This window comes from Dendrobates tinctorius, unplaced genomic scaffold, assembly GCF_039654945.1.
Source record: "Dendrobates tinctorius isolate UK_male_01 unplaced genomic scaffold, ASM3965494v1 ptg000086l, whole genome shotgun sequence".
Classification (NCBI taxonomy): domain Eukaryota; kingdom Metazoa; phylum Chordata; class Amphibia; order Anura; family Dendrobatidae; genus Dendrobates; species Dendrobates tinctorius.
In genome coordinates, this window is record NW_027361754.1 from 33,782,976 (window position 1) to 33,809,688 (window position 26,713).

General features: G+C 43.9%; 1 protein-coding gene across 1 annotated transcript in view; it reads right to left on the reverse strand.

Annotated features, from left to right (window-relative positions):
• The window catches only part of TMPRSS5 (transmembrane serine protease 5), a 148,967-nt gene extending 128,050 nt beyond the window's left edge, over positions 1-20,917 (reverse strand). Inside the window, exon 1 of the mRNA XM_073585297.1 lies at positions 20,771-20,917. Within this exon, the coding sequence (XP_073441398.1) occupies positions 20,771-20,849 (79 nt within the window). The 5' untranslated portion in view covers positions 20,850-20,917. The remainder of the gene's footprint in view (positions 1-20,770) is intronic.
• Between the last annotated feature and the right edge of the window lie 5,796 nt (positions 20,918-26,713).

Sequence of the window (26,713 nt, forward strand, 5' to 3'; positions counted from 1 at the left end):
TAATGCCCCTTGGGCTAATTTTTGGAGACACTATGGCTGTGCCTGGACACTGGGCACTGCCACCTCTATGCTAGTAGTCCTAGCTTCATCATAATTGTTTGGCCCTTCTGACCTGTCTTGCTTCCTTCATCAACTATGATACAGCCCATTGGGCTAATTTTTGGAGACACTATGGCTATGCCTGGACACTGGGCACTGCCACCTCTATGCTAGTAGTCCTAGCTTCATCATAATTGTTTGGCCCTTCTGACCTGTCTTGCTTCCTTCATCAACTATGATACAGCCCCTTGGGCTAATTTTTGGAGACACTATGGCTATGCCTGGACACTCAGCACTGCGACCTCTAAGCTAGTAGTCCTAGATACGTCATAATTGTTTGTCTCTGAGTCTTCAGACCTGTCTTGCTTCCTTCATCAACCATGATACAGCCCCTATGGCTAATGTTTTGAAGACACTATGTCTATGCCTACACATCGGGCAGTGGCACAACTAGGACAGTAATCCAAGCTTTACAATTGTGAATCCATTGTGATGAAGATGATGATTATGGGTGGCTTCTTCCTGCATTAACCATAACACAGCCCCTAGGGAAGATTGCTCTCCTTACACTACTTACACAATTAGCTGTCAGAAGATCGCCTCCATCATCACTCGCTCTTATGGCACTTCTGATATATCACTGCCACTGCGTAAGTGGCGTACGAGTCCCGCTCTTCCGGCACAAAAAAAGGACTTCAAATAATGTTTGTACATTCTAGTGAAGCAGTGGTGTAAAACCACTCGTGCAGCCTCTGAACAGATGCCCCCATGTTATGTACATTTGTTTACAGCATACATTTTTTTAACATTTACACATTTTGTAGCCTTTTCCTCAGCCCCCAGACCGCTTTGTAGGGTCCAGCAGACAATTACTCGCATTTTCCCGAGTAGGGTATACTCGGTACGAGTATAGCGAGTCCGAATACTTCACCACTCTCTCATCCCTAATTATGAACCAAATGCAAATTAAAGTGGGAGGCAGTGATTATATTGGGTCCATCTGGATTCTGTTTGTGTTGTTTTTAGAAGAGGAGAAAAAGAGCAGCATGCAAAACTTTTTTATTGTTATTCTAAAAACACATAATGGAACCCATAATGATTAATGTGCCCTTCTTCTCCTGTCTTCATTAGTTATGCAATAGATTAATTTTGCATGTGAATTTCTTTGTCTGTTCTTTGAAACAAAATAAGTAGAAATAAGTTTTAGTTTTGTTACTACCTGGTATAGCTACAGTATGTAGCTTCTAAACTCACTCAGATCAGTCCTGCTCCTTTCACCACACACTCAACTTCTAGTGCCATGCATCACTTTGTGTTCGTACCAGGGCACCTGGTATGGCCTAATAATCAGTGGAATAGTGGCTTAGCGTGTATTTGGAATTACATTTAAGCTACATTAAATTTTGATTTCCAAGCTAAAAATACTTTAAATGGCCTAAAGAAATGTGTATAGCAATCTGCAGTCTTCTAGGATGGTATTCACCACCCTTCAAAGTCTTTAACACAATCACAACCTTAGTCACAATGACTTGAACATACAGTGGGGCAAAAAAGTATTTAGTCAGTCAGCAATAGTGCAAGTTCCACCACTTAAAAAGATGAGAGGCGTCTGTAATTTACATCATAGGTAGACCTCAACTATGGGAGACAAACTGAGAAAAAAAAATCCAGAAAATCACATTGTCTGTTTTTTTTTCATTTTATTTGCATATTATGGTGGAAAATAAGTATTTGGTCAGAAACAAAATTTCATCTCAATACTTTGTGATATATCCTTTGTTGGCAATGACAGAGGTCAAACGTTTTCTGTAAGTCTTCACAAGGTTGCCACACACTGTTGTTGGTATGTTGGCCCATTCCTCCATGCAGATCTCCTCTAGAGCAGTGATGTTTTTGGCTTTTCGCTTGGCAACACAGACTTTCAACTCCCTCCAAAGGTTTTCTATAGGGTTGAGATCTGGAGACTGGCTAGGCCACTCCAGGACCTTGAAATGCTTCTTATGAAGCCACTCCTTCGTTGCCCTGGCGGTGTGCTTTGGATCATTGTCATGTTGAAAGACCCAGCCACGTTTCATCTTCAATGCCCTTGCTGATGGAAGGAGGTTTGCACTCAAAATCTCACGATACATGGCCCCATTCATTCTTTCATGTACCCGGATCAGTCGTCCTGGCCCCTTTGCAGAGAAACAGCCCCAAAGCATGATGTTTCCACCACCATGCTTTACAGTAGGTATGGTGTTTGATGGATGCAACTCAGTATTCTTTTTCCTCCAAACACGACAAGTTGTGTTTCTACCAAACAGTTCCAGTTTGGTTTCATCAGACCATAGGACATTCTCCCAAAACTCCTCTGGATCATCCAAATGCTCTCTAGCAAACTTCAGACGGGCCCGGACATGTACAGGCTTAAGCAGTGGGACACGTCTGGCACTGCAGGATCTGAATCCATGGTGGCGTAGTGTGTTACTTATGGTGGGCCTTGTTACATTGGTCCCAGCTCTCTGCAGTTCATTCACTAGGTCCCCCCGCGTGGTTCTGGGATTTTTGCTCACCGTTCTTGTGATCATTCTGACCCCACGGGGTGGGATTTTGCGTGGAGCACCAGATCGAGGGAGATTATCAGTGGTCTTGTATGTCTTCCATTTTCTAATTATTGCTCCCACAGTTGATTTCTTCACTCCAAGCTGGTTGGCTATTGCAGATTCAGTCTTCCCAGCCTGGTGCAGAGCTACAATTTTGTTTCTGGTGTCCTTTGACAGCTCTTTGGTCTTCACCATAGTGGAGTTTGGAGTCAGACTGTTTGAGGGTGTGCACAGGTGTCTTTTTATACTGATAACAAGTTTAAACAGGTGCCATTACTACAGGTAATGAGTGGAGGAAAGAGGAGACTATTAAAGAAGAAGTTACAGGTCTGTGAGAGCCAGAAATCTTGATTGCTTGTTTCTGACCAAATACTTATTTTCCACCATAATATGAAAATAAAATGAAAAAAAAACAGACAATGTGATTTTCTGGATTTTTTTTTCTCAGTTTGTCTCCCATAGTTGAGGTCTACCTATGATGTAAATTACAGACGCCTCTCATCTTTTTAAGTGGTGGAACTTGCACTATTGCTGACTGACTAAATACTTTTTTGCCTCACTGTATATAGCTATGGATACATGGATGGCAGCGGTTATTCATTGTTGTACTGTACAGTTTCATCAATGTTTTATCGCTTTCTCTCCCTATCTTAACCTGTGAAGTTTTCTTCCTATTCGGATTTGCCCCACAATTGCTGCTGCATTCCTTATTTTGGCTTTTATACTGGCCATGATAGATCCTCCAGATGAGCTATACTATACCTTGCAATGTGATAGCTGAATGACATTATGGAGAAGCTAAGGGGTCATACTAGTCTGATGAAATCTTCCACAATATGTTAAATTACGGTGGCTATTTTTGATGATTTATGCAAATCAAATCGCAAATGGGTTGAATTCACTGGGTTTGGCAAATTCCTAAAAATTCAATACACATTAGATTTACTCATCTTTAGTGCTTTCTGTTCTGCTAAAACAGAGAAAAATAAGACAACTTCATTTTTCTTTAAACTTTTTACCAATCATAGCAATTTCTATGATATACGACCCATTCAGTAAATGATTTCTTTTAATTTTGAAAGTCAAAAGTATAATTTCACTACTTTCCATTCCCTTCACACATAAAACAGATAAAAAGGCTATTAAAAAATAATAATATTCTGTGTCCTAAGTAATAAACCTCTTCAGTCTTTTCTCTTTAAAAACCTATTCAGAACGTTATCAATTTACATTGTTCATTTTGCGATCCTGTTTTCTAATATCCTTCCACAAAGGGATTTTGTGTGCCGTAAATGTTCATTATTAATTTTCCCTTTGATCGAACGCTGTTACATTTAATGAGTATTGTAGGGATGAGATTGTATTACTTGTGTCCAGACTCAATATATATTATCATGTTAGTGAATTGAGAAGGTGATAGAAAATCTACCGCATAATGCATTACTTACTGCTTAGGGCGATACTCTAAAAGGGAGACAATTACAGTCCGCGCCACTGTATGTTGTATTTGGTGTTGTATACCTGATGAGATTCTCCTTGGGCTTTTAATGCAAGGGAACCTTTTATTGAAAGTAATATTGACATAACCATTCTGAAGGATTGATTATTCTGAATTAACATTGGACTTGGCAATAATTCACTCTTCAGACGGTGGAAGATACGGGCATAAAAAATAAGCATCAGACCCCATAACAAACTATTGGATTGAGCACCACTCAGCTGTGACCCTCATCTGTAGTTTATGAGCCAAGAAAGTAGAAAAGCTGTTAGAAGTAACACATTCTACTGTACCTCTGCTCAGTGGCTTACATCTTTACATCCCTCCAAGGTCTCCTAGCATTCTGCATTCATTTTCCCGTGGCCTCTTCTTTACATCTAGAGCTTTTGCTTCTCTCCCTTCCCAATAGCGGAATCATTGTGACCATTCTGTTTTTTTTTTTTTACCTGCAAATGCTTCTTTAAATTCATTAGTGACCATGTCAATCATATGTCACTACACAAGGGTGGGCACAGACCAAAAAGGACCCCTGTTCAAAAACACCATATGGGCCCTTTTAACACTAATAGCTCTTGACAATGCACAATTCCTCCTGCTTTGGAGGTGGCAGTGGCCCCCTTATCTCTTTAGCTCCTGTGCAGGTTAAAAGGTTGCAACGGTAATATATCCACACCTATCACTATAGTCCAGATTTTGCAGCTTTTACTTGTAATTTCTAGTTGGAATAACTCTGGATAACATGCTATATAGCTTGATCTTTATAATACCCCTTAAAAAGTGAAGAAGACCCTCAGGGCTACAATGTGTATTATCTTTGACCTATTTAGTGTAAAATGAATGATAAATAAAGACCCCCATACACATAAGATACACGTCATCCAAGCAATCGGCTGGCAGTTATCTCTCCTTACCCCTCCATTATTAGGAACACTCAACTGAGTCGAGCACTCCAGAGTTCTTTAAGAGTTAGCCGCTTCCATACTACTCTTTGGGTGTCTTGGCCAGATTCTTCTCTTCCCCAGTATCATCTGTCAAAAGAGTATGGTCACTACTGATATTGGAGGGTTCAGCCAACTTTTGTGTATGGGAGTCTTTAGACTGACCATACACTAGACTGACTATACATTAGACTACAGTCAACCAAATATACTGGTTTTGGTTGGACTGACTCTTCATAACGAGCAAACCAAAATAAAGTCCATGTTAATAAAGACTTAAAATTTTTTTTTATTTAATTCCACAATAATTTAATTCCCTGGAGACACATTGAGCCACTGGTCACGGGTATTTATGATCTTATTACAATTCCTATGCACTTTATTTGAGTTTTCAGACTTTAGGTCTGTTCACTATATGCACTTTACCTTGCCTATGGATTTTTTATGATCACAGAATTTACTCATGCCCCATGTGTTCACTATGTAATTATGTCCTTTTACTATGACATATTATGGTATTGTATCATGTCCAATTGTTTGGTTTTCCTTTTATTGTGGATTTAAATAAAAAATGTTTTTAAGTCTTTATTAACGTGGACTTTATTTTGGTTTATTCAAATTGGTTTGAGAAGGTTATTATTGTCTTTTATGAATATCCATATATGCCATTTGAATATTGAGTGAGTGATTCTCACTAGGTTGTTGGTCTCTTCATAACAAGTGTTCAACCAAATGGTATTTTATATACATGGATTACGAATGGAGGGTATCATTGGATCATAAGCGTTGATAGTATAATAGTACCTAATGTCAAGACATTATCTACCAGAATCCCAACAGCTTCTCTGTAGCTCTCTAAAAAGTTGAAGTACTTGTAATAAATTTCACAACCAAATTATGGACCATATAGCTCATGGGGTCAAGACAGTGGCATAACTTGAAGCTCATGGGCTTCAATGCAAAAGCTCCAATGGGGCCCCCAATTTTTGCCAGTGTTTAATACTATTAGCCTTTTCTTATAGGCCAAAGAGCCTTTTAGGGCTCCTTAAGCTCCAGGACCTGGGTGCGATTGTGACTCCTGCACCTATTGTAGTTAGTGTTCTTACTGGATCCTGAGACATATCTGCCATATGAGAGCATGAAGGTCAATTTTCTGAAATAATAATCTTAGAAGTTGACTGTACTAGATACTGGAGATCGGTCATCCAGGGATTTTTTGTGATTACCATGTCTAGATATTTTCCTTAGAAATTGAAACATATGACCAATGACTCAATGAGATCTTTGCTTTTCTCTACACTGAGGGCTTATAGATTGAAGTTGACGGACTTGCGTCTAATAATATGTTACTATGTTCAACTTGTCACACTGAAACATGAACTTATGAGGAAGCAGTTTCCCAGTTATGTAGAAGCCAAATAACTGAACATCAAGAACTACTGGTCTCAATCCAAAGGAGTACGGGTAATTTGCAATCTACTGGACACCAATTATTTACAGATATCCATAGGAAAATATATTGTCTCTCCTTAACTGTGACTCAAATTTTCTTGCAAAACTTTAGCTGGGTTTTATGTTGGCTCAAAGTTTTCCTAAATTATTTCCTCTTAGTTAAAATAAATGCTAAACTGGGAGCTCACTGAACTCACATTGGTTTTTTTTCTACATACGGTATTTTATGTATTCTTATTTTATTTAGAAGGTGAATCCTACATTATTTACATGGTTGTGCATTTATCCAGCCAAATTACTCATCATTTCTCATATTCTGAAGTAAATTCATAGAAACACATTGAATATGTATGCTCTGATATTTGTTATCTGCATACAAATGTTACTGTCTTTTATTCCATGCACTACTCATCTACTCATATTGTTTCTGCGTCTTCTTTGCTTTTTCTTACCAGTCTATTGTGTTCTTTGGGTTCTCTGAAATGCATCATTAGAATGGAAGGTCTATGGTAGTGCCGGAAATTGACAAATACATCAGTTGAATCTCCAGTGACCATGAGATCGTCACCTCTCCTGTGGACAAAGTTCCCACAATGACATGGAGGCCACAGAAACTTTTCATTACAGGACCCCTTTCCAATTGTGTTTTATAGAAAGATGCTCCTTCCTTCACATCACGTCACCAACATGTGACTCACTTAGAGGGAACCTCCAGTTTTTTTTCCTTTCAAGCCATGTACTTCACCTATAAAACCATGTAAATGAGGTTCCTATAACACCTATATACCCTTAGATGTGTCCTTGCATACCTCCAAAAAAGTGCTTTATTCTTGTCCAGCACAGTATCCAAATTATGTGGTCTGATTTGATGGGTCAATCCAGATTGCGCTCAGTGAGGCCCCGATCCCACCTCTGCCGCTTCTTCTATTTAGATGCAAGTGGATGGCATCTCCTATGTCATCCACACAGTGCTTATGTGAGTCTCGCGTTAGATAGATATAAGAGGAAGCGTTTCACGGGACCAAGTGGCGTTAAGTGTGATCTGGATTGACCCATTGGACCGGACGACGCAATTTGCATTCAGCACAGGACATGAATAAATTATTTTTTTTGGAGGTATGCAGGGGCACCTTTGATGGTATAGAGAGGTTGTAGGAACCTCATTTACAAGCTTTAAAAGGCTATGAGCATGGGTCATAAGGCAAACACATTGTAAAGATACCCTTTAAATTATCGCCACCCACAGCATAACTCATATTTTCAATCAGTAATTACAATCATATGACCCATTCAGAATGTCCCCGCGCCCTTCTCTTCTATTAAGCCTATTCTCTTGATTTCTTTTAGCATAGTTATTTAATTTCCAGAATGAGCTGATTCCTCTCTCTCCAACTAAATTGTCCCAGCCTGTTGCCTCCATATTCTACCAAAACAATCTTCCTCTTAAAGGGGTTGTCCACTACTCAATAGTCCTTTAAAAATCTAAACTTATCTCCAAGACTGGTGCTGCTCTCCTCATCTCAGTGCAGTGTACCCCTGTTGGTTTCCTGACATAAACAATGACATGTGACCTCTGCAACCAATCAGCAGCCACTGATTATCTGCTGCCTTGGAAAATCTGTCCAAGAAGATGAACAGTGTTACTTCTGCTTGGATATAAATATGAACGCTGCAGCTGATCAGTAGTCGTTGATTGATTGCAGCAGTCATGTAACATTCTTTTTGTCAGAAGACCTGTGTGGGACAGCGCTGAGATCAGAGGAGGGTCATCTGTTGTGAATTCTCTCTCTGTCTTCCCTCTGGTGATTACTGAAGGTAGTGGAGCTGGTCAGATTGACAGAGGGGTTGCGAGTTCTCTTTCTGGACTTCCTCTGGTGGTTACTGGAGGTAGTGGAACTGATCTGATTGACAGAGGCTTGCCACCTGATAATGAGGAAGACGATTAGAGATCTGGGGTTTCTGATTAGGATTTAAGACAGCTGACTCCCTCTATCCCTGCTGGTGATTTTCATCCTGTGCCTTCTAGGTCTGATGTCTCCTGCTCTTTCCCTGCATGATTCAGCTAAGTGGTTCATTCGTTATTCTGTTTGCATTTGATCTGGTTTTGTTTATCTCTGCTTTGTGCGGGTCAGCCAGCTCCGGCTGGGGCTGTGCTGAATCACCACCCATATGTTACTGCATGTGCCAGTTTGTTTTGTCCCCTGTTATATTGGTCTTTTTTTGCTTTGCTTTCAGAACATACCAGAGTGCTGATATAGTGGGGGCAAAGTCGTGCAACTTCAGTGTTTTTGTGCATCAGACGTGTTGGACTTTTTGCAGGGTTTTTTGCGTGATTGCAGACAGTGTCTTTCCTTTCCTGTCCTGTCTAGTCAATTTGGGCCCCATCGTTTGCTCAGTCTATTTTTCTGCCTGCGTTTGTGTTTTCATCTTGTCTCACCGACAATATATGTTTGGGTGCTATCTATTCCTTTGGGGTCTGCTCTGGGGCAGTTTAGATTTCCCCTTTCTTGCTTTAGGCTTAGTTAGCTCTCCGGCTGTGCTGAGGCATCTAGGATCATCGTAGGCACGCTCCACGGCTACTGCTAGTTGTGTGGACAGGATCAGGGGTCTGCATCCGCTTAGTTACCAACCTCTCTGGTTTTCTAAATTTCCACAACTAGGGCCTGAACAAACATGGCACTTCCCAACAAATGTGTACACCAAACAGATCAAGGAAGCATAATGCCATAAAATTCATATTGCTTTATTGAAATACATACAAAAGACATAGACATGATAAAAAGAGATGGATATATCGATGGATATCACAAATACAAATGTGCTAGTCGTATAAAAATATACACCAGAGATAAAGTATCAAAAAATCATGACAGAGTGCATCAGTATAGAGCATAGGGGATATGCAAAACATGAACATTCATAGGCAGAAAGACTGTGGTCTACTGCAATAATTATAGTAACTCGCAGAAATACTGAAAGCATCCAATATTACAAGACAATGTGATGGATGTAGCCAAAATACATACCCTACATGGAGAGGAAGGCTCTCAGTAGATTATGTAAAGTATGGTCAGAATCAATGTACGGCACTGCTATAGTAGCAGTAACATGAAAAACATGTACTGAAAAAGTACTAATAGTGTGTATTTTAACCTACTGCAATAACAGTGACACTAAACAATTACATGCATAGTCATGAAGTGTGACATGTAATATGGCCAAAATACTAAATATGTATAAATATGCTGCCAGACACAATGTCCAACACTATCTACGTTCGGGGCATAAGATAATGTATACCTACAATAGTATGCCATCACATAGGTGCAATAAACAACACAAGTGTGCCCATGGCATGTATGCCCCTATTCCAGGTGTGAAGCAACACCCCTAAGTAGAAAGCACATATGACCTGTGATACCGCAGTCCCCGACGCGCGTTTCGCCTTAGCTTCGTCCTGGGAGGTAGGTGAGTGTGGCTACAAGGTGTATAGGAGTATATATAATGGCATGATTACAAATCGCTCACACCTAAGAAATCACCCAGTGCCCGGCGTGTGACGTCATCATGGCGCGTGTCTCCCGACCGCACAGCCACACCCCATCATACACGTCACGATGTGGAGACGGCTGAGTGAGGCCAGGGAGAATGCGTTGCCAGGGCCGGTTTTAGACAAAGTGGGGCCCTAGGCAAAAGTTTAAAGTGGGGCCCCAAATGCTAACATTGTAAAATCATACATTTAGGTTACATTACATGAGCAGGATGCCGATACAGTTACAGAGGGGCCTGGAGCCAGTGCTGGCACTGTGGCCCCCAAATTCAGGGGCCTTATATCGGCCGACGGGTCTGCCACTATTAGCATTACACAGGAGCGTTGCTAGGGTCAGAAAAGATTGGGGGCCCAAGCCCCAAAGACAAAGAGTTGTCCCCCAACTCCCTCTTAATTTTTTTTTTTAACACTGCAGATAACACAGCAGGGCTCCCAACTGTCCTGGATCCAGCGGGACAGTCCCGATTTTGACACTCCCATCTGCGGAATTGTAGTTTTCCCGCACTGCAAATCAGCCGCCACGCCCACCTGTTATTTCAGAAGGGACTGTGTACCGACCGCCATACAATTCCCTCTATGCACAGCATACTCCAGAACAGAAGCCCTCCCCGGCTCACGTGACCAGTCACATGACTGTGACCTCATCCTATGTAACACCAGAGAAAGCAGTGATAACTCTCTGAGAACAGATAATATAGTAGATGTCACCTGCAGTCCTATGTAACACCACAGATAGTCTTACTCTGAAACGCTATGGCAATGTTCACATGCATTTTTTTCAGTAGTCAAAACCTGTTCTATTGGCAGTAAAAATGTTGCGTTCAAAAACCTGTTTTCATCTTGTTTTCTGGTGTTCTTTACACTTTTTTCAGCTTTTTTTAAAGTGAGGATGTTGCTTTGTCTACAGTACGTTTAAGGCCACGTTCACACGTTGAGTATTCGGTCAGTATTTCACATCAGTAAGTGCAAGTCAAAACCAGGAGGGTGAGAAATCCAGAAGTGCTGATGTGTTTCTACTATACTTTTCCTCTGATTGTTACACTGCTGTTTCTGCATTACAAATACTGATGTGAAATACTGACCAAATACTGAACGTGTGAACGAGACTTAATAGTTTAATTCACCAAAACCACTTAAAAAATTGCAGCGAAAAATGCCGTTGCAATATCTGCAGCTTTCTTTCTTATATTCTTTCATTGCTTTTTACGGGTGAAAACACACTGAAAGAAGTGACACGCTGCAGATTTAAAAAGCGCTACAGTCCTGAAATTCAGTCAGAAAAAAACAAGCGCATGCAGGAGATTCCGGAAAACTCATATGTTTTGAGGGCACTTTAAATAGCCGCTCTTGGCCACGTTCATATGCAGAATTTCTGCAGCTTTTTCTTCTGCAAATAAGAAGTTTACAGCATTTTACAGCACAAGCAAAGACTGAGATTTTCAGAGATCTCCTGCACACCCTTTTATTTTCTCCTGACTGAATTTCACAACTGCAGCGTTTTATAAATCCGCAGCGTGTCACTTCTTTCAGCAATTTTTTTTCACTCGTAGAAAGCAATGAAAAAGTTTTAGAAAAGCTGCAAATGTCACAACGTTGTTTTTCGCTGTGTTTTTGGTGAATAAAAAGAACTTTATTAAACATGTACTGTAGACAAAATGAAAACTATAAAAAAAAAACAGCAAAAGCTCTAAGGGTCTGTGTCCGCAATCAGTAAACTCTGGATGCTGCGTACATCCACAGCATCCAACCCGCAGCGACCAGATGTTACAGCACAGTGGATGGGATTTCTAGAAATTCCATGTCCACTATGCGTGCACATACGCCCGCACCTCACCCGCAGAGACGGACATGCAGTACGACTCTCCAGACCCCAGCATGTCAATTTATCTTGCATAGATGCGAGTCTCCGCAAGAGAAATCTCACCCGTACAATGTATAGGACGCGGTGATTCCGCACGGTTCAGTGACCACACGCGGAATCACCTGCGTTTAACAGATGGCAGCACTTTGGATGGAGCACATGTCCGCTGTGTCCAAAGTGCTGCCATTTCCGGATCGTCTGCACATACCATAAAAAATGGTTTTGAAAGCAGTGTTTTTACTGCTTTGGCAGCAAAAAAAAAAATGCAACAAAAACGCTGATTCCTATGCACCCCTGTACTATATATATGGATGGTTTACCCTTATTATTTCACATGGGAATTCATTTATTTCTATATAATAAATCCCCTGATTCAGCAGACTATATCCCTGCCTTGTGTCATCCAGACAGTAGTGACAGGAGGTCGCCCTGTCACATTACAAGCAGTGATTAGTGACTGTGGTCAGAGCTGATGCTGATCGCTGCTGTATGTGGCTGTGAATCCTGATCCTGCAGCGATCAGCACTGAGCTCCGGACCACAGTGAGTAAATCACTGCACTCTGACCTGTTATTGCTGCCCTTACGTACCAGGTTCTGTGGCTTCACTTAGGCATATCCATTCTCAGGACAGTGCTAGGAGCAGCCATGATCAGGACTAAGGAGGAGACATACAGAGCTTCAGGCATGGTCCTGCACTGTCACTGTGCTGTAATCGGCCCCTCCCCCTCAACTTTTAACCTAACTGCAGGGAGAAAGAGACGGGGGGCTCAAGGGGCTTTGCGAGACAGACGCTCCGGACTTCAGAGCAATGCACAGCATTATTCACTGCTGTACACCCTCTGGGCACTTCATAAATGGACTTCAGATGCAGGGGGCCCCCTTTGTAGGTGGGGGCCCCAGGCATCTGCCTGGTCTGCCTGGTCCAAACGCCGGCCCTGCACGTTGCCAAGGCGATGCACCACGCTGCAGGATGACGCTGCAGATAGGCAAGCCACTCCTCCGCTCGACGTGTCAGGGCAGAGAGGCGGTCTTAGCCCGTCCAACAGACGTATCCACACAGAGTGTGCACAGTGCTCTGGGAAATGCATGGGAGTATCAGTATATAACAGTGTAATGTTATACCTGATCATAGAGGGTTTAACTGCTCAGGTGCATCAGCTGCAAATGCATAGGGGGCACAAAGATCGCCCTACCAGACTGTATTTGGAAGTCCATATGCCCAGTGGTTCCTCCATTAAAGTATATAATATATAATAGATGAGTGATTTGTCTAGCAGTATAATGAAATCTAAAAAACAGTTCCAAAAAGATATTAATATAGAGAAAGCGGTGCTAGTGACCCCTATTTAATAAATTTAGTTTTAACGTTACATATGTAACGAAAATTAAGGGTCTCGACTATATATAAATCACAAAATGCACGAGAAAGCATTGTAAAAAGGAATATCCCCTTGATCCTCAATATGTTCAGAATAATAATGCAACATTATACAGTAAATGACCATATGGAAATTAATCCCTAGGGAGCATATGACATGCATGTTGGAACCCAGATCTATTACTCTACAGGGACATTATCCCAGCATCGTTATTCCCCAAACAAAATGCATGAAATATAATTACCGCTGAAATGTCCATCCATTTACAATATAATGCAGACTTCTTGGCACATAGTGTGTCAAAATTGGAGGAATAAAGCTCCAAAAGAGGTATTATAAGGACCTAAGAACACATATACATATGCTAATATATGCATCCTTTATACAAAAGGGAAACCCTCAGTGTAGACATGCAGCACTCCTGAAAAACAGACTACACGATGATCAGGTTCTCTCTTGATTTTTCATGGATGTAGACCAAATACTTTTCGGATATCCTCCAATGTAAGGTGGCTTATGACAACTTCTCCAACAATTAGCTTGAAGACGCCATCCCAACCCGATGTCCGTACACACCACATAGCAATGTGATAAAAGAGATGATAAACTCTCTTTTTATCATGTCTATGTCTTTTGTATGTATTTCAATAAAGCAATATGTATTTTATGGCATTATGCTTCCTTGATCTGTTTGGTGTACTCTCTGGTTTTCTGTGGCTTAGCTTGGGCCTGCTATCCTCCTCGGTGCCCATTCATAACAGTCATCGGTTCAGAAGGTAACGGTAGGTTTTTTAATTTATTTTATGCAGCACATTATGGCCATTAACTTATTAGTGGACAACCCCTGTCTACTATTAAAAGATTTGTACATTATTGCGGTATTTTTATTCAGACAGTTCTATCATGTTAGTCTAGTCGGCTCAGGGCATCTTCCTACAGTATGTAGAAATATGTCCTATTGTACTTTACAGCTAGATGTATTGTATTGATTCTCATTGTGCACTTGTGAGACTAATGTTGCTGAGGAAGACTATTTCCTGCCAAGCTATACATTATTCTCCTTCCCCTGTCATAGGCCTAACACCACTGGAAACATTGTGATAGCACGGTGATGTTCTGATGTGTCTCTGTACCCTGAATGTTAATATCTAGTGGCAATGACTCTCTACTTATCATAAAAAAATCACAATACATTCTGAACTAAAGCACCTAGTGTCAGAGGTCACACCACTTATATTGCCGCAAGGTAGAAACACTCCATTTTTGATTGGTATTTTTAGTCAAGGTGGGGTATGCCATTTCCAGTAACTGAATTTTACAATATAAAGGCATTCAATGTGCATTATAATGTTTTACTTTTTTATTTTAAACAGTTTCCAGGATAGGTGATAACATTCTGATGGATTGGAGTCGGTCCACAGTGACAGACCCCCAGCAATCAGACATTTATTGAAGGGAACCCAAAACCATAAACAACATGAATCAGTGCCTGGGTGCACAAATGCAGCCAGACATGTTTTTCTCTAAAATGTTCCTGTGCCTCAGTGAAAACATACTTTGAGGATCTGACTTCTCCCCACCCCACTCCAGGTGATTGACAGGTCTTTCTCGATGTACACACATAGCAGGAACCTATTCCCTATAGTGGAGCAGGAGAAGTCGACCAGGGGTGCTGTCGGCCGATTCTCATCTATTTATGCTCACCTAGTAAAGTGGACCCACTAAGCTCAAGTCTGGGTCCTGGACGTGGGTACAGCTGGAGGGATGGTACGTGGGGAGTGAGAATAGGACACCATCAGGAATCTTTTGAGCAACAGGACAGATGAAGTGAAGTCAGCAGGGCAGCAATGATAACAGCAAGTAACACGATGTGCACCAGAGGTGGAGAATAGCAAACTAGATTCTTGGATAACAATCCAAAGGCAGGAATAGCAAACTAGATTCTTAGATAACAATCCAAAGGCAGAGTTGTCTGTAAAAATGGGCCTTAAATAGGATCATGGGGATTATATTACCAAGTCACTCCAGACAACCTGCAAAATCTGATGCGGAGCACAACAGAGAGCAGCAGACCAAGGTGAAGGAAGCCAAGCTCAAGATATCTGAGACAGATATGTGACATAATCTCTCCCTATAGACGTCAGCCAGCTCTCCAAATTATGATTTCTCTGAAATACAGGAGCCTTTTAGAGAAAAACAAACCTGATTGTAATTACAAACCCAGGCTCTGATTCATGTCCCCCGTGGATTGGGCAGCATGAATCGTGTTACAAGTTTCCTTTTGCTATCTGGTGATTGATGGGGATATATATTTACAATTCACCGAAACAGCTAAAGGCAGCAAAATGACACTCCTGTGCACTAACCTTTTCATGGAAAACTGGAAAGTGACTATTTAGCATCTTATTCCATCAAACCCCTGGAATACATCCAATAAGTTATTATATTTCTCTTACTGAGAGCAATCAACATTTTTTTTTGACTGACTTAGGCCTCTTTCACACATCAGGTTTTCGCCGTCAGGCGTGATCCGGCGCTTTTGACAGAAACCGGATCCGGCGAAATGCAATGCCGGATCCGGTTTCCCCCCCATTGACTTGCATTTGCGCCGGATCGCGCCGGATGGCCATGCGTTTCATCCGGTTTTCGCCGGATCCGGCAATGTGTCGCAATGTGTCGCGATCCGGCGTCTGGAAAAAATGTCTACTGTAACGTTCTTTGTCTCCGGCGAAAAAGCCGGACACGCCGGATCCGGCGCGTCCGGCTTTTTCACACAATGAAAGCCTATGAGCGCCGCAATGCGCCGGATCCGGCGAAAGCCGGATCCGGTGGCCGGATCCGGTTTTTTTGGTCTGAGCATGCTCAGTAGCTCTGCCCACAGGAGATATATAAAAGCAAGACAATGGGACCCTCAGCCACACCCAACATGCCACCCAAGACAGCAACCAGGCGCAGGAGAAGGCAGCAGACATCTGCAGCAGCAGCACCATCAGCAACACCCCAAATGGAGCAGCATGCTGAACGGGAGGGGAGTCCAGAAGCAGATGAGAGACGGTAATTATCAAATCCCCCATTCCTCCAAACTAGGGCCATGGAATATCAAGATATTCATTGGCCCTTTGTTTCTCTTTATTCAACAGCCGCCAAAGAGATGCAGCAGCAGCACCATCAGCAACACCCCAAATGGAGCAGCATGCTGAACGGGAGGGGAGTCCAGAAGCAGATGAAAGACGGTAATTATCAAATCCCCCATTCCTCCAAACTAGGGCCATGGAATATCAAGATATTCATTGGCCCTTTGTTTCTCTTTATTCAACAGCCGCCAAAGAGATGCAGCAGCAGCACCATCAGCAACACCCCAAATGGAGCAGCATGCTGAACGGGAGGGGAGTCCAGAAGCAGATGAGAGACGGTAATTATCAAATCCCCCATTCCTCCAAACTAGGGCCATGGAATATCAAGATATTCATTGGCCCTTTGTTTCTCTTTATTCAACAGCCGCCAAAGAGATGCAGCAGCAGCAGCAGAAATGGCATCACTGGCAGCAGCAATACCCACAGCCATGGAGTCTGGCCATCAACAGGACAGCACATCTTCTTCTGGGAGCCCTCCCTCGCATCGTCAGCGTTTGACGGTAAGTTTTTATTTCCAAAATCCATCATCTCTGTAATATATGTCTATTCATTGCCTTTTATTTCAAAACAGGAATCACAAGATGAAGAGGAGCTCCCAGAAGAAGAAGGAAGGGGTGGACAGACGCTTGGAGTGGGCTCACAATTCGTAAGTTTTTTGCATCAAACGCAGAAACACAACATCACACTACACACAACACATAGAAAACAATGTTCTGCAGACCACACACAGCAAACAAATGCCTACATCCAAACTCATAACATTTTTTGTTTTCTTCTCTAGTCTTCCCAATCTGGTGCTCGGCCAAGAGGTCCTCGCAGTGCCTCCCAGGGTCGTCGGCGACAGCAACGCGGCGGTCACCAGCGTGTAAGTATAAATATTTTTGCTTTGTTTTTTGGCACTTTTTATTTCATTTCTTTTGTGGAGGCTAATTATGTTATTTTTGTCTTTTTCTTTAACAGCCTTCACAGCGTGCTCCCGACTCTGACGGTGAGGATGGAGGGATTGATGTGGACCGCCTCATCGATCTCGTCAGAGAAAGGGAGCCGCTCTGGAATATGGCTGACCGCCGCCACGCTGACCTGATCATTACCCGACGACTCTGGGAGGAAATCTGTTCTCTCCTTGTGGGCCGCTGGGAGGACCTCGAAGCTCGGGACCAGATTAAAGAGCGTAAGTATATACAGTAACGGTTGCTTGATGTAAACCAGTGTTTCCCGAACTCCAGTCCTCGTGGTCCCCACGGATCATGTGTTCAGGATTTCTATTTACTATTGAAATCCTGAAAACATGACCCCTGGGGACCATGAGGACTGGAGTTTGTGAAACACTGATGTTGTATACTAACCACTCCTTTCTCGTTTCAGGGAACAGAATTGTGAATCGGTGGCGGTCTGTGAGGGATCGTTTCAAGAAGGAGTTCAATAAAGAGATGCGGGCCCCGAGTGGATCTGGAGGACGCAGGAGCAAGTACAAGTACGCACAAGCCCTGTCGTTCCTCCGGGAAACAATGCTCACCAGAAGGTAAATATTACACACCACATGTGAAAAAGATGTAACTTTTTTTTTTCAGCCAGGGCCATACCATGTCAGTATTTTAATTGTTTTTTTTTCTCTTTATTCCACAGCACGGTGAGCAGCACTCGGGAGCCTGCACGATTGGACCCTTCTGAGGCGATCCCTGAGGAGACCGGCACCGAGGGACACTTCGACCGCCCCGGTACATCTGCACCTTCCCACCCTTCCCACACATTCGACCCATCTGTCCCATCCACCAGCACAGGAGCATCGTGGCCGCCTACATTACATGAAGCTGCTGGTGAGGAGATCGCTTTCCCTTTACCCCACCCTTCTGCCCCTGCCGCCTCTAGTACACCTGCGGGTACTGGGCGGCAGCGGCAGAGGGGTCAGGAAAAGAGTTATGCGCAAGAGTTATTGCATCTGAATGCATCTTTCCAGAACTGTCTCAAAGTCTTGTCAGAGCAAATCTCCGCAGGCTTTCAGCAGATCAACTCCAGCATTCTGGAGGTGAAGACACTTCTGCAAACCATGCATTCAGAAGCAAGATCTTCGCCAAACCACACCTTTTTCAGGTCTGTTGTGGAGCGCATGGAAACGCTCTCTCCTGCCCAGCAGATGCATGTAATGCATTCGTGCCACGGTGCTCTACAGCAGGTTACCTCCCAACCTCCACCTCCCACCACTGTAGTTCCTCCACCTGCACCCCCTCCAGCCACTTTCCATCCTCCCCCTCCTATTACATCTGCACCCCCTCCAGCCACTTTTCATCCTCCCCCTCCTACTACATACCAGCAACCTGCCCAGTACCAGCAACCTCCCCAGTACCAGCAACCTCCCCAGTACCAGTCATCTCCCCACTTCCAGCAACCTGCCCCGTACCAAACTCCTTCCCCGTACCAAACTCCTTCCCCGTACCAAACTCCTTCCCCATACAACTTTCCATCAACATCATCTGCTCCTACAGTCCCTGCCCAACCCTCCACTCCACCACCCACCACCTCTTCTGCTTCCCACATGTCCACCCATTCTGTAGTTTTTTCCACACCTTCACCTCTAACTGTTCCTTCCCCACCACGATCCCAGTCCTCTCTCCACACACCCAGTGTCGAAGTGTCCCGCAGCCCCTCCAGCAGTATTTCCACCCCACAATACACAGATTTGTAATGTGTGTTTTTTAATAAAAATGCCCATTGGGTTTAAAACCTTTATTAAAAAAGTTTTTTGCACTTTAAAAACATTTTACAAAAAAAAAAAAATTTTAAATAAAAGTTAAATTATCGTTTCACAATGGTTGTCTGTCTTTTCTTTCTGCGGCGAACTATGTTTAAAAAAAAGGTTAAATACAGGGTATTTCAAAGGTAAAAAGGTATTCAAAACCAGGTATAACTGTGGGTAAATTTTAGCTTTTTGCCACAGTTGTGTTCCTGGTTGTGTTTGAAGCAAAGTATTTCACCTAAAAAGTTGTGTTTATTGTTGGTGATTTCCTAACAATGTACACAACTTTTGTTAAAAGGTGAAATACTTTGCATAAAACACAACCAGGTACACACCTGTGGCCTAAAGCTAAAAATAGTAGACCATGACAAGATAGCCAACTTTGGTTGGCAAAGGTATATACTGTTGGTCCAGAAGGTACACAAGTTTGGTTAGGGCACAAATCTTTCACACTCTGTCATCCTGCCAGTGTACTCTGCCTTGAGGGGCCACAAGGGTCAATTTTAAAAACCGGATCCGGCGTAATCCGTCGAAAAAACGGATAGAAAAACGGATGAACCGGATGAGACGGATCCGGTTTTGTCTGTCAAGAACAAGACGGATCCGGCAGAAAACCGGATCCGGCACATCAGGTTTTACAAAACATTTGCCGGATCCGGCATTCCGGCACGACGCCGGATCGCGCCTGACGCCGAAAACCTGATGTGTGAAAGTAGCCTTAATGCGAAAACCATATTTTCCGCTTGATATTACCACCTCCCCACCTGTCTTCTCCAGGGTAGTCTCATCCTCCATTTGTATCCTCAGGTGTATTCCTCATCAGTACTGTCTTTCCCTGTTCCTCTACCAACATTCTCTATGCACACTGTGTTCTGGACGTTTGAGACTCCCTGCTCTGGACTGCTTCATGTAGGAGTAATGGGTGCCTCCGACTGCCAAGGAACAGTGGGCATAGTCTACACTGAGAAATCACCCCTGCTCTGGGCTGGTCTATATAGGAGCATCTAAGAATTGTCTGAATAAACCTTTACTGCAATGGATCAACTGAGTGTCGAGTGTTATTTTCATATTGGTTAAGCAGTGTGATCCTATATAAGCCCCTTAAACTATTGTGCTACCTAAACTTAAAGAAAAGAAGAAAGTAAGGCAGCAGAACGATCACGGTCTGATATTTTCAATTCCTGTAGACCCTATTGGGGGACAGGAGCTTTTCTTAGTATTATCACTTTTTCACCAATCAGGTAATTTAGGTGACCCACCGTTGACACATTTAGTGTTGGTCTTCTTATTTTTATTTTACTGGTGAATGTAAAAATGGGGGGATGAGTCATCAAGGAATGCAAGAAGGGGGTTAAACTAACCATAAGGTTTCCACTTTCCAATTTCTTCTAGATTTATTATTTTTAATCGTGTAAAGCCTAATGTGATCATGGTAGTGAATGACTATCAGTTATCTTTGGCGAATAACTGCAGAATTCTTAATGATCATGCCTGTTTATAATTAGATGATACAGATGATGTTGGCTGAAATGTGTGTTGTGCGGTATAGTCAGGATTTTCTTAGTGCTTAAAATTGTATTCCATGCAAATTTTTTCTCTTACCGGTTACTATCACTTCCAGTCGATCCTCTTTCATTTTGATAGTAGTCGCTCGACCAAGAGTATTGCTATGTGTGGTCATCTTGTGAGCCTATGTGGAGATTCATAATTCATTAACTGGCTTTCATAGAAATCAATGCAGCGGGGCTTATAAATTCTCCTCCTTCTACACTGACTGCACAGCTCTATTGTCCTCAAAATGTCTGGAGGACCAGACTTGGTCATCAGCCTCCTCTCCAATTAAAAAAACAGCTTTATTCTCATGCGCTTTGGTTTTCAATTGGAGGAGGCTGATGGACAGGTCTGGTCTCATGCTTCTTTTTTAGCAGCAATTTTGAGAACAGGAGAGCTGCGCTGTCTGTGATAAAGAAGAAGAACATTAGTATGTATGTAAACCCTTTTGTATTTTGCAGGAAAAAAATGCACTGTAGAATGTAAACTAATTAATATCTACCAGTATCCCCATAATCAATGTTAATGGGCATGTACTGTAATACATAGGCACAGGAGTATTAGCATTTACATAACACATCCAACTATGTACCTGACGTCCTGGGTCCGTTTCTATATATGTAGGGCACATTCTGTCTTCTTGTCCAAGATCCAACCATCAAAACACTTCCTTATAATTCACTCTCATTAATAAAAATCATCCTGGTAATTAGAGAAGAGGATTGTGGCATCACAATGCATTTTGTTGCTCCCACGTGCTGAGTTTTGAAGGGTTCTCAATGGCGACCACTTGTTACACAGTCAGCTAGAACAGGCTGTTATTTGGTCAAACGAGAGAGCCAAATCAGCAGAGCTCATTTCAATAGGTTTGTTGTTTTACTTCGGGCAGGGGCTGAGCTGAGCCAGTGTCAGATCCTGTTATGTTTATCCAATGCTGAAAAGTCGCTCAATTTCCAAAATCCGTATAGCGGAATCCATATCCCAAAAAAGTCTTGTTTATTTACAGGAGCACTAGCTTGGTATAGAAAAAGCAATAAGTGTGTATATTTAAAATAGGAAAGATGTATATCTTTGTACTGTGCTAGCCAGTAGATAGGAAAGCTTCAACTTGTTAGCAATTAAAAGGTATCAACCACAGACTGAGGACTCTCAATTTTAAATATTTTTCTGTATTTAAAACATTACTTTTAATAGAAATATATGATAATGATTGGCAACTGTCACTCTGTGCTTCCTATCACGTTTCTTCAGCAGATATTCATCAGGGGAACTCACCACATATTCATACGTCCAAAAGGAAAACAGTGTTGATTCTCTAAAACCCCGATCTGCACCATCTGCACTGTGCAAACATTTGCTGGAGAAATGCGTCGGTGGGCAGATAGGGACAGTCCAGGGCTTCCTAGCAGCTACGGAGAGCTGTAGACTACCCCTGTTGAGATAGGAGTCACAGGTACAAACCAGGGCTATTTTAGGGCCCACTAGGGTTATTGCCTGCCTTACAAGTAGAAGGAAAAGGAGTTTCCTTGACATAACCTGGGACACTATGACTACATCTTGAAGCCTTCACATTGTTCCTATTTATGCTGTCCATTATTAATGCTGTATTTACACCAATGTCAAAATTATTAAGAAAGATTTTTCTGTCTCGATAGATTGTTTCTGTTTGTCGTATATGGATCACTATAACTAAGACTGACCACTGATGCTTGTGTTAGCCAGCTTATTTTTTAGTTCTCATCAGGGGTATTCTTTCTACAGTTTAGCATTGAGCAATTGCTTGTGTGGCACCTCTGCGGTCTCAGTCGCCACAGGGTACTGCACTTCATCCAGAGGTATGGTACTCTGCTCTCAGGTAAGGAAGGAGCACTGCCAGGACTCATACAACAGCACCCAACACTAGTCCCCATCTGGCCAGGGGGGAGTTAAGTAGAGGGTATGGGTGGAGAAAGTAGAGAAGGCGTGGAGCTTAAGGGAGTGACAGTTGGTGGGAGAAGTTAGTGCTGAGGTAAAAAGATTGTTCTGGAAAGAGTCAGTCAGTCAGAGAGTGGTGTGAGAGGACAGAAGTCAGTCGGGGGGGCGTGAGAAGGAGTCGCTTGTGGAGATTGAAGCCGAGTGCATCTTGTCTCCAGACTAAAGAGAGTGAGAGAGACGGAGTGAAGATAGAGAAGAAAGGAAGCTCCAGGAGGAGAGGAAGAAGAGGTCTTATGGGCACGGATAGTGAGCATTCCATCCGTGGGGCCCTCATCCACCGGCATGGTCGGTGGAGGGACCAGGTCGCAGTTAGGGGACCAGCCCCAAAACTAGTGGAGAAACTAAGGATTCAGCTAGAAAACTGGTGGGTGGCAGTATCTGTAAGTACTGCAGACAATTCACATTCAATCACTGAAAAGGCAGACATATAGGATCCCGTGGCCTGACCAACGTCACCTGACAAGATCTGAGTCTGCTGGCTCGGGACACTGTGTGTGAAGATTCAAGGCAGAAGAGGTGGTAGCCAGGGTAGTGAGACGGCCAGGAAAGGAACATCAAAGGGAGCCCTGGCATCGTACACTCCAAGCCACCTGAGAGCTGTATGGACCACAAGCCTGGAGGACACAGGATCTCGGCTTGGGACTGTAATAATTGAACTGTGAGTAAAAGTGTAAAGACTGCAGTCTGCTGTGTCATCAGTTTATTTGCTGCATCATCTGCACTGCACTACAACCACCATTACCTTCAACACCATAATCTGCCCTGGGGAATAGCTCTGCCTGTGGAGAGCTGAACCAACTCTACTGCATCAACAACTGCCCCAGTGGACTAAATCTGCAGCGTCAGCTAACATCTTACTTGATGAGTACCACAGGTGGCGTCACAAATCTTTTATAAACTTTCTACCCCTTTTCATCATTTTTATTGGACGCCCACAGGGCCACGGACCGGGTCACTGCTGTCGTGATACATCCCCTTGATAACTGACTGGGCCCGGTACTGAGTACCCCCACGGCCCTGGTGGGCTCTCCATTTTGGCGTCACGAACAAGTTTTTCCCCCGGCATTGCCGGGTACTTTGTGCCATGGACTTATTAAAATTGTGAAATGGCAGCCATTCCTGGGGCACATGGCATGCAGGAAGAGCAAGATGTGTCATCGTGGGTGGAACCTGGGAGAAGGGCGCAAAAAATCATGCCCGCCCACTGCACTTATTTTGATGTGACCAAAACATGGCTGACGGCCAGGAGGATCTGCCTCCTGGCCTGGTATGGCGGCAAAAGAAGAAGGAACGGCCCACGAAGATGGGGGCAGGAAGAACTGGCGGGAAAGCGTGCCGCAGGAAAGAAGGTGACGGACCCGGAGGATGCCATGGCGAGTGGTGAGCAGAGGCCTCAAGAGCACGGGGTGGAAGCAGTGCACTCCCTCAGCCAACAAGTTGAAGGCCCCGATCGGCTGCCTGCGGTGGACCTGGCGCTCCTCGGAGATGAGGTGAAGGAGCAGATGCACCAGCTCCTCAGCACGCAGCTTACCGCAATGACAAGATGGAAAGCGGCCTCATTACCAGCATCCCCGACTCCAGTGGAGGAGGATCCTGGCACCAGAGAGACATCAGAAGCAGATATAGTGATCAGCCCTGCCCTGGTGACCAACGGGACCCTGTTAGGCCCACTGCAACCCCATCAGTCCTCAAAACACCTAGGCCAGTGGCTGCCAGTCCAGAAAGGCTGCCAGAATCTCTTGCCACAGATGCTACACCGGATCCTACAGTAACACCAACAGCTGCACCAGCCCCTGCAGTTCCAGCCAGACCAAAAATGTGCAATCAGACTACCCAAACCCAGGCAATAGGACCTGAATAACTTGTGATAACAGGAATAGTTCTGCATCAGGAACTTTCCCGGCCAGGGAGTGGCCTACACTAACCCTCGCCATGGTGTCCTCTGGGTCTTTCACCTTCCTTCCTGCTGCACGCTTTCCCATCAGTTCTTCCTGCCCCCACCTTCATGGGCCGTTACTTCAGTCTTTGCCGCTATACCAGGCCAGGAGGCGGATGCCCCTGGACAATGGCCATGTATTGATCACATCAAAATAAGTGCAGTGGGCGGGCATGATTTTTTTCACCCTTCTCCCGGGTTCTGCCCACAACGACATGCCTTGCTCTTCCCGTGCGCCATGTGCCCCGGGAATGGTGGCCATTTCACAATTTTAATAAGTCCATGGCATACAGTACCTGGGAATGCCGGGGTACGAATCCTGTTTGTGACATCAAAATAGACCACCCACCAGGGCCGTGGGGGTTCTCGGTTCTGGGATCGGTCAGTTCTTAAGGGGATGTGTCACGACAGCAGTGACCCGGTTCGTGGCCCTGGGCATCCAATGAAAATGATAAAAAGTGGTATAAAGTTTATAAAAGATTTGTAACGCCACCTGTGGTACTCGACGCTGCAGATTCAGTCCACTGGGGCAGTTGTTGATGCAGCAGAGTTGGTTCAGCTCTCCACAGGCAGAGCTATTCCCCAGGGCAGATTATGGTGTTGAAGATTATGGTGGTTGTAGTGCAGGGCACATGACGCAGCAAAGAAACTGAGGACACAGCAGGGTGCAGTCTTTATACTTTTACTCACAGTTCAATTGTTACAGTCCCCATCCGAGGTGCTGTATCCTCCAGGCTTGTGATCCAGAGAGCTGTCAGGTAGCTTGGGGTGTACGTTGCGCATGGCTCCCTTTGATGTTCCTTTCCTGACCGTCTCACTACCCTGGCTACCACCTCTCCTGCCCTGCATCTTCACCCACAGCATCCCGAGCCAGCAGATTCAGATCTTGTCGGGCGACGTTGGTCAGGTCCCGGGATCCTATATGTTTGCCTTTTCAGCGAATGAGTGTGGATTGGCGGCAGCACTTACAGATACTGCTGCCACCGGGTTCCTAGCTGAGTACTTAGTTTCTCCACTAGTTTTGGGGCCGGTCCCCTAACTGCCACCTGGTCCCTCCACCGACCACGCCGATGGATGCGGGCCCCATGGATGGATTGCTCACTATCCAAGTCCCTAAGACCTCTTCTTCCACTCCTCCTGGAGCTTTCCTTCCTTTCTTTTCTGGCTGGGATAGCACGCTTGCGTGGTCATGTGTGCAACAGATATTAAGTGCAACAGGATAAAGTGCTTGGCAGTTAGACAATGGCATTGAAGCTGATGTTCCTCTCTTCTCTTCTTCACACAGGTATTTAATCCATCATCCTTGTGTGCTGTATGACAAGTGTGAACTGAATCATATGTAACAAGATTTTTTCATGGTATTTAATCCATCATTCATGTGTGATGTCTGACAAGTGTGAACTAACTCATATGTAGCAAGATTTTTTCATGGTATTTAATCCATCATCCGTGTGTGCTGTCTGACAAGTGTGAACTGAATCATATGTAGCAAGATTTTTTCATGGTATTTAATCCATCATCCGTGTGTGCTGTCTGACAAGTGTGAACTGAATCATATGTAGCAAGATTTTTTCATGGTATTTAATCCATCATCCGTGTGTGCTGTCTGACAAGTGTGAACTGAATCATATGTAGCAAGATTTTTTCATGGTATTCAATCCATCACTCCTGTGGTCGTTCTTTTTTTTTTTTTGGTTTCTCCTTTAAAGTGTTCAAAGCTATCTTTTTTCTTTCTTTCACTGTTTTATGGCTGTCACGTCGCCGTCAGACTTGGGGCCTGCTGTTCCGGTGGTGGCCACTAGGAGGCGCCGGACCGCCACTTCGCCGTCAGACTCGGGGACGGCTGTTCCTGCCTTGGCCGCTGGGAGGCGCCGTGGTTCTGTTACGGCGCCGTCAGACTCAGGGCCTATTGTCCCTGCTTTAGCCACTAGGAGGCGCTGGTCTTCACATCGCCGTTAGATTCGGGGCCTGCTGTTCCGGTCGCGGCCACTAGGAGGTGCCGGACCGCCACTTCACCGTCAGACTCGGGGACGGCTGTTCCTGCCTCGGCCAATGGGAGGCGCCGTGGTTCGCCCGTGAGTTAT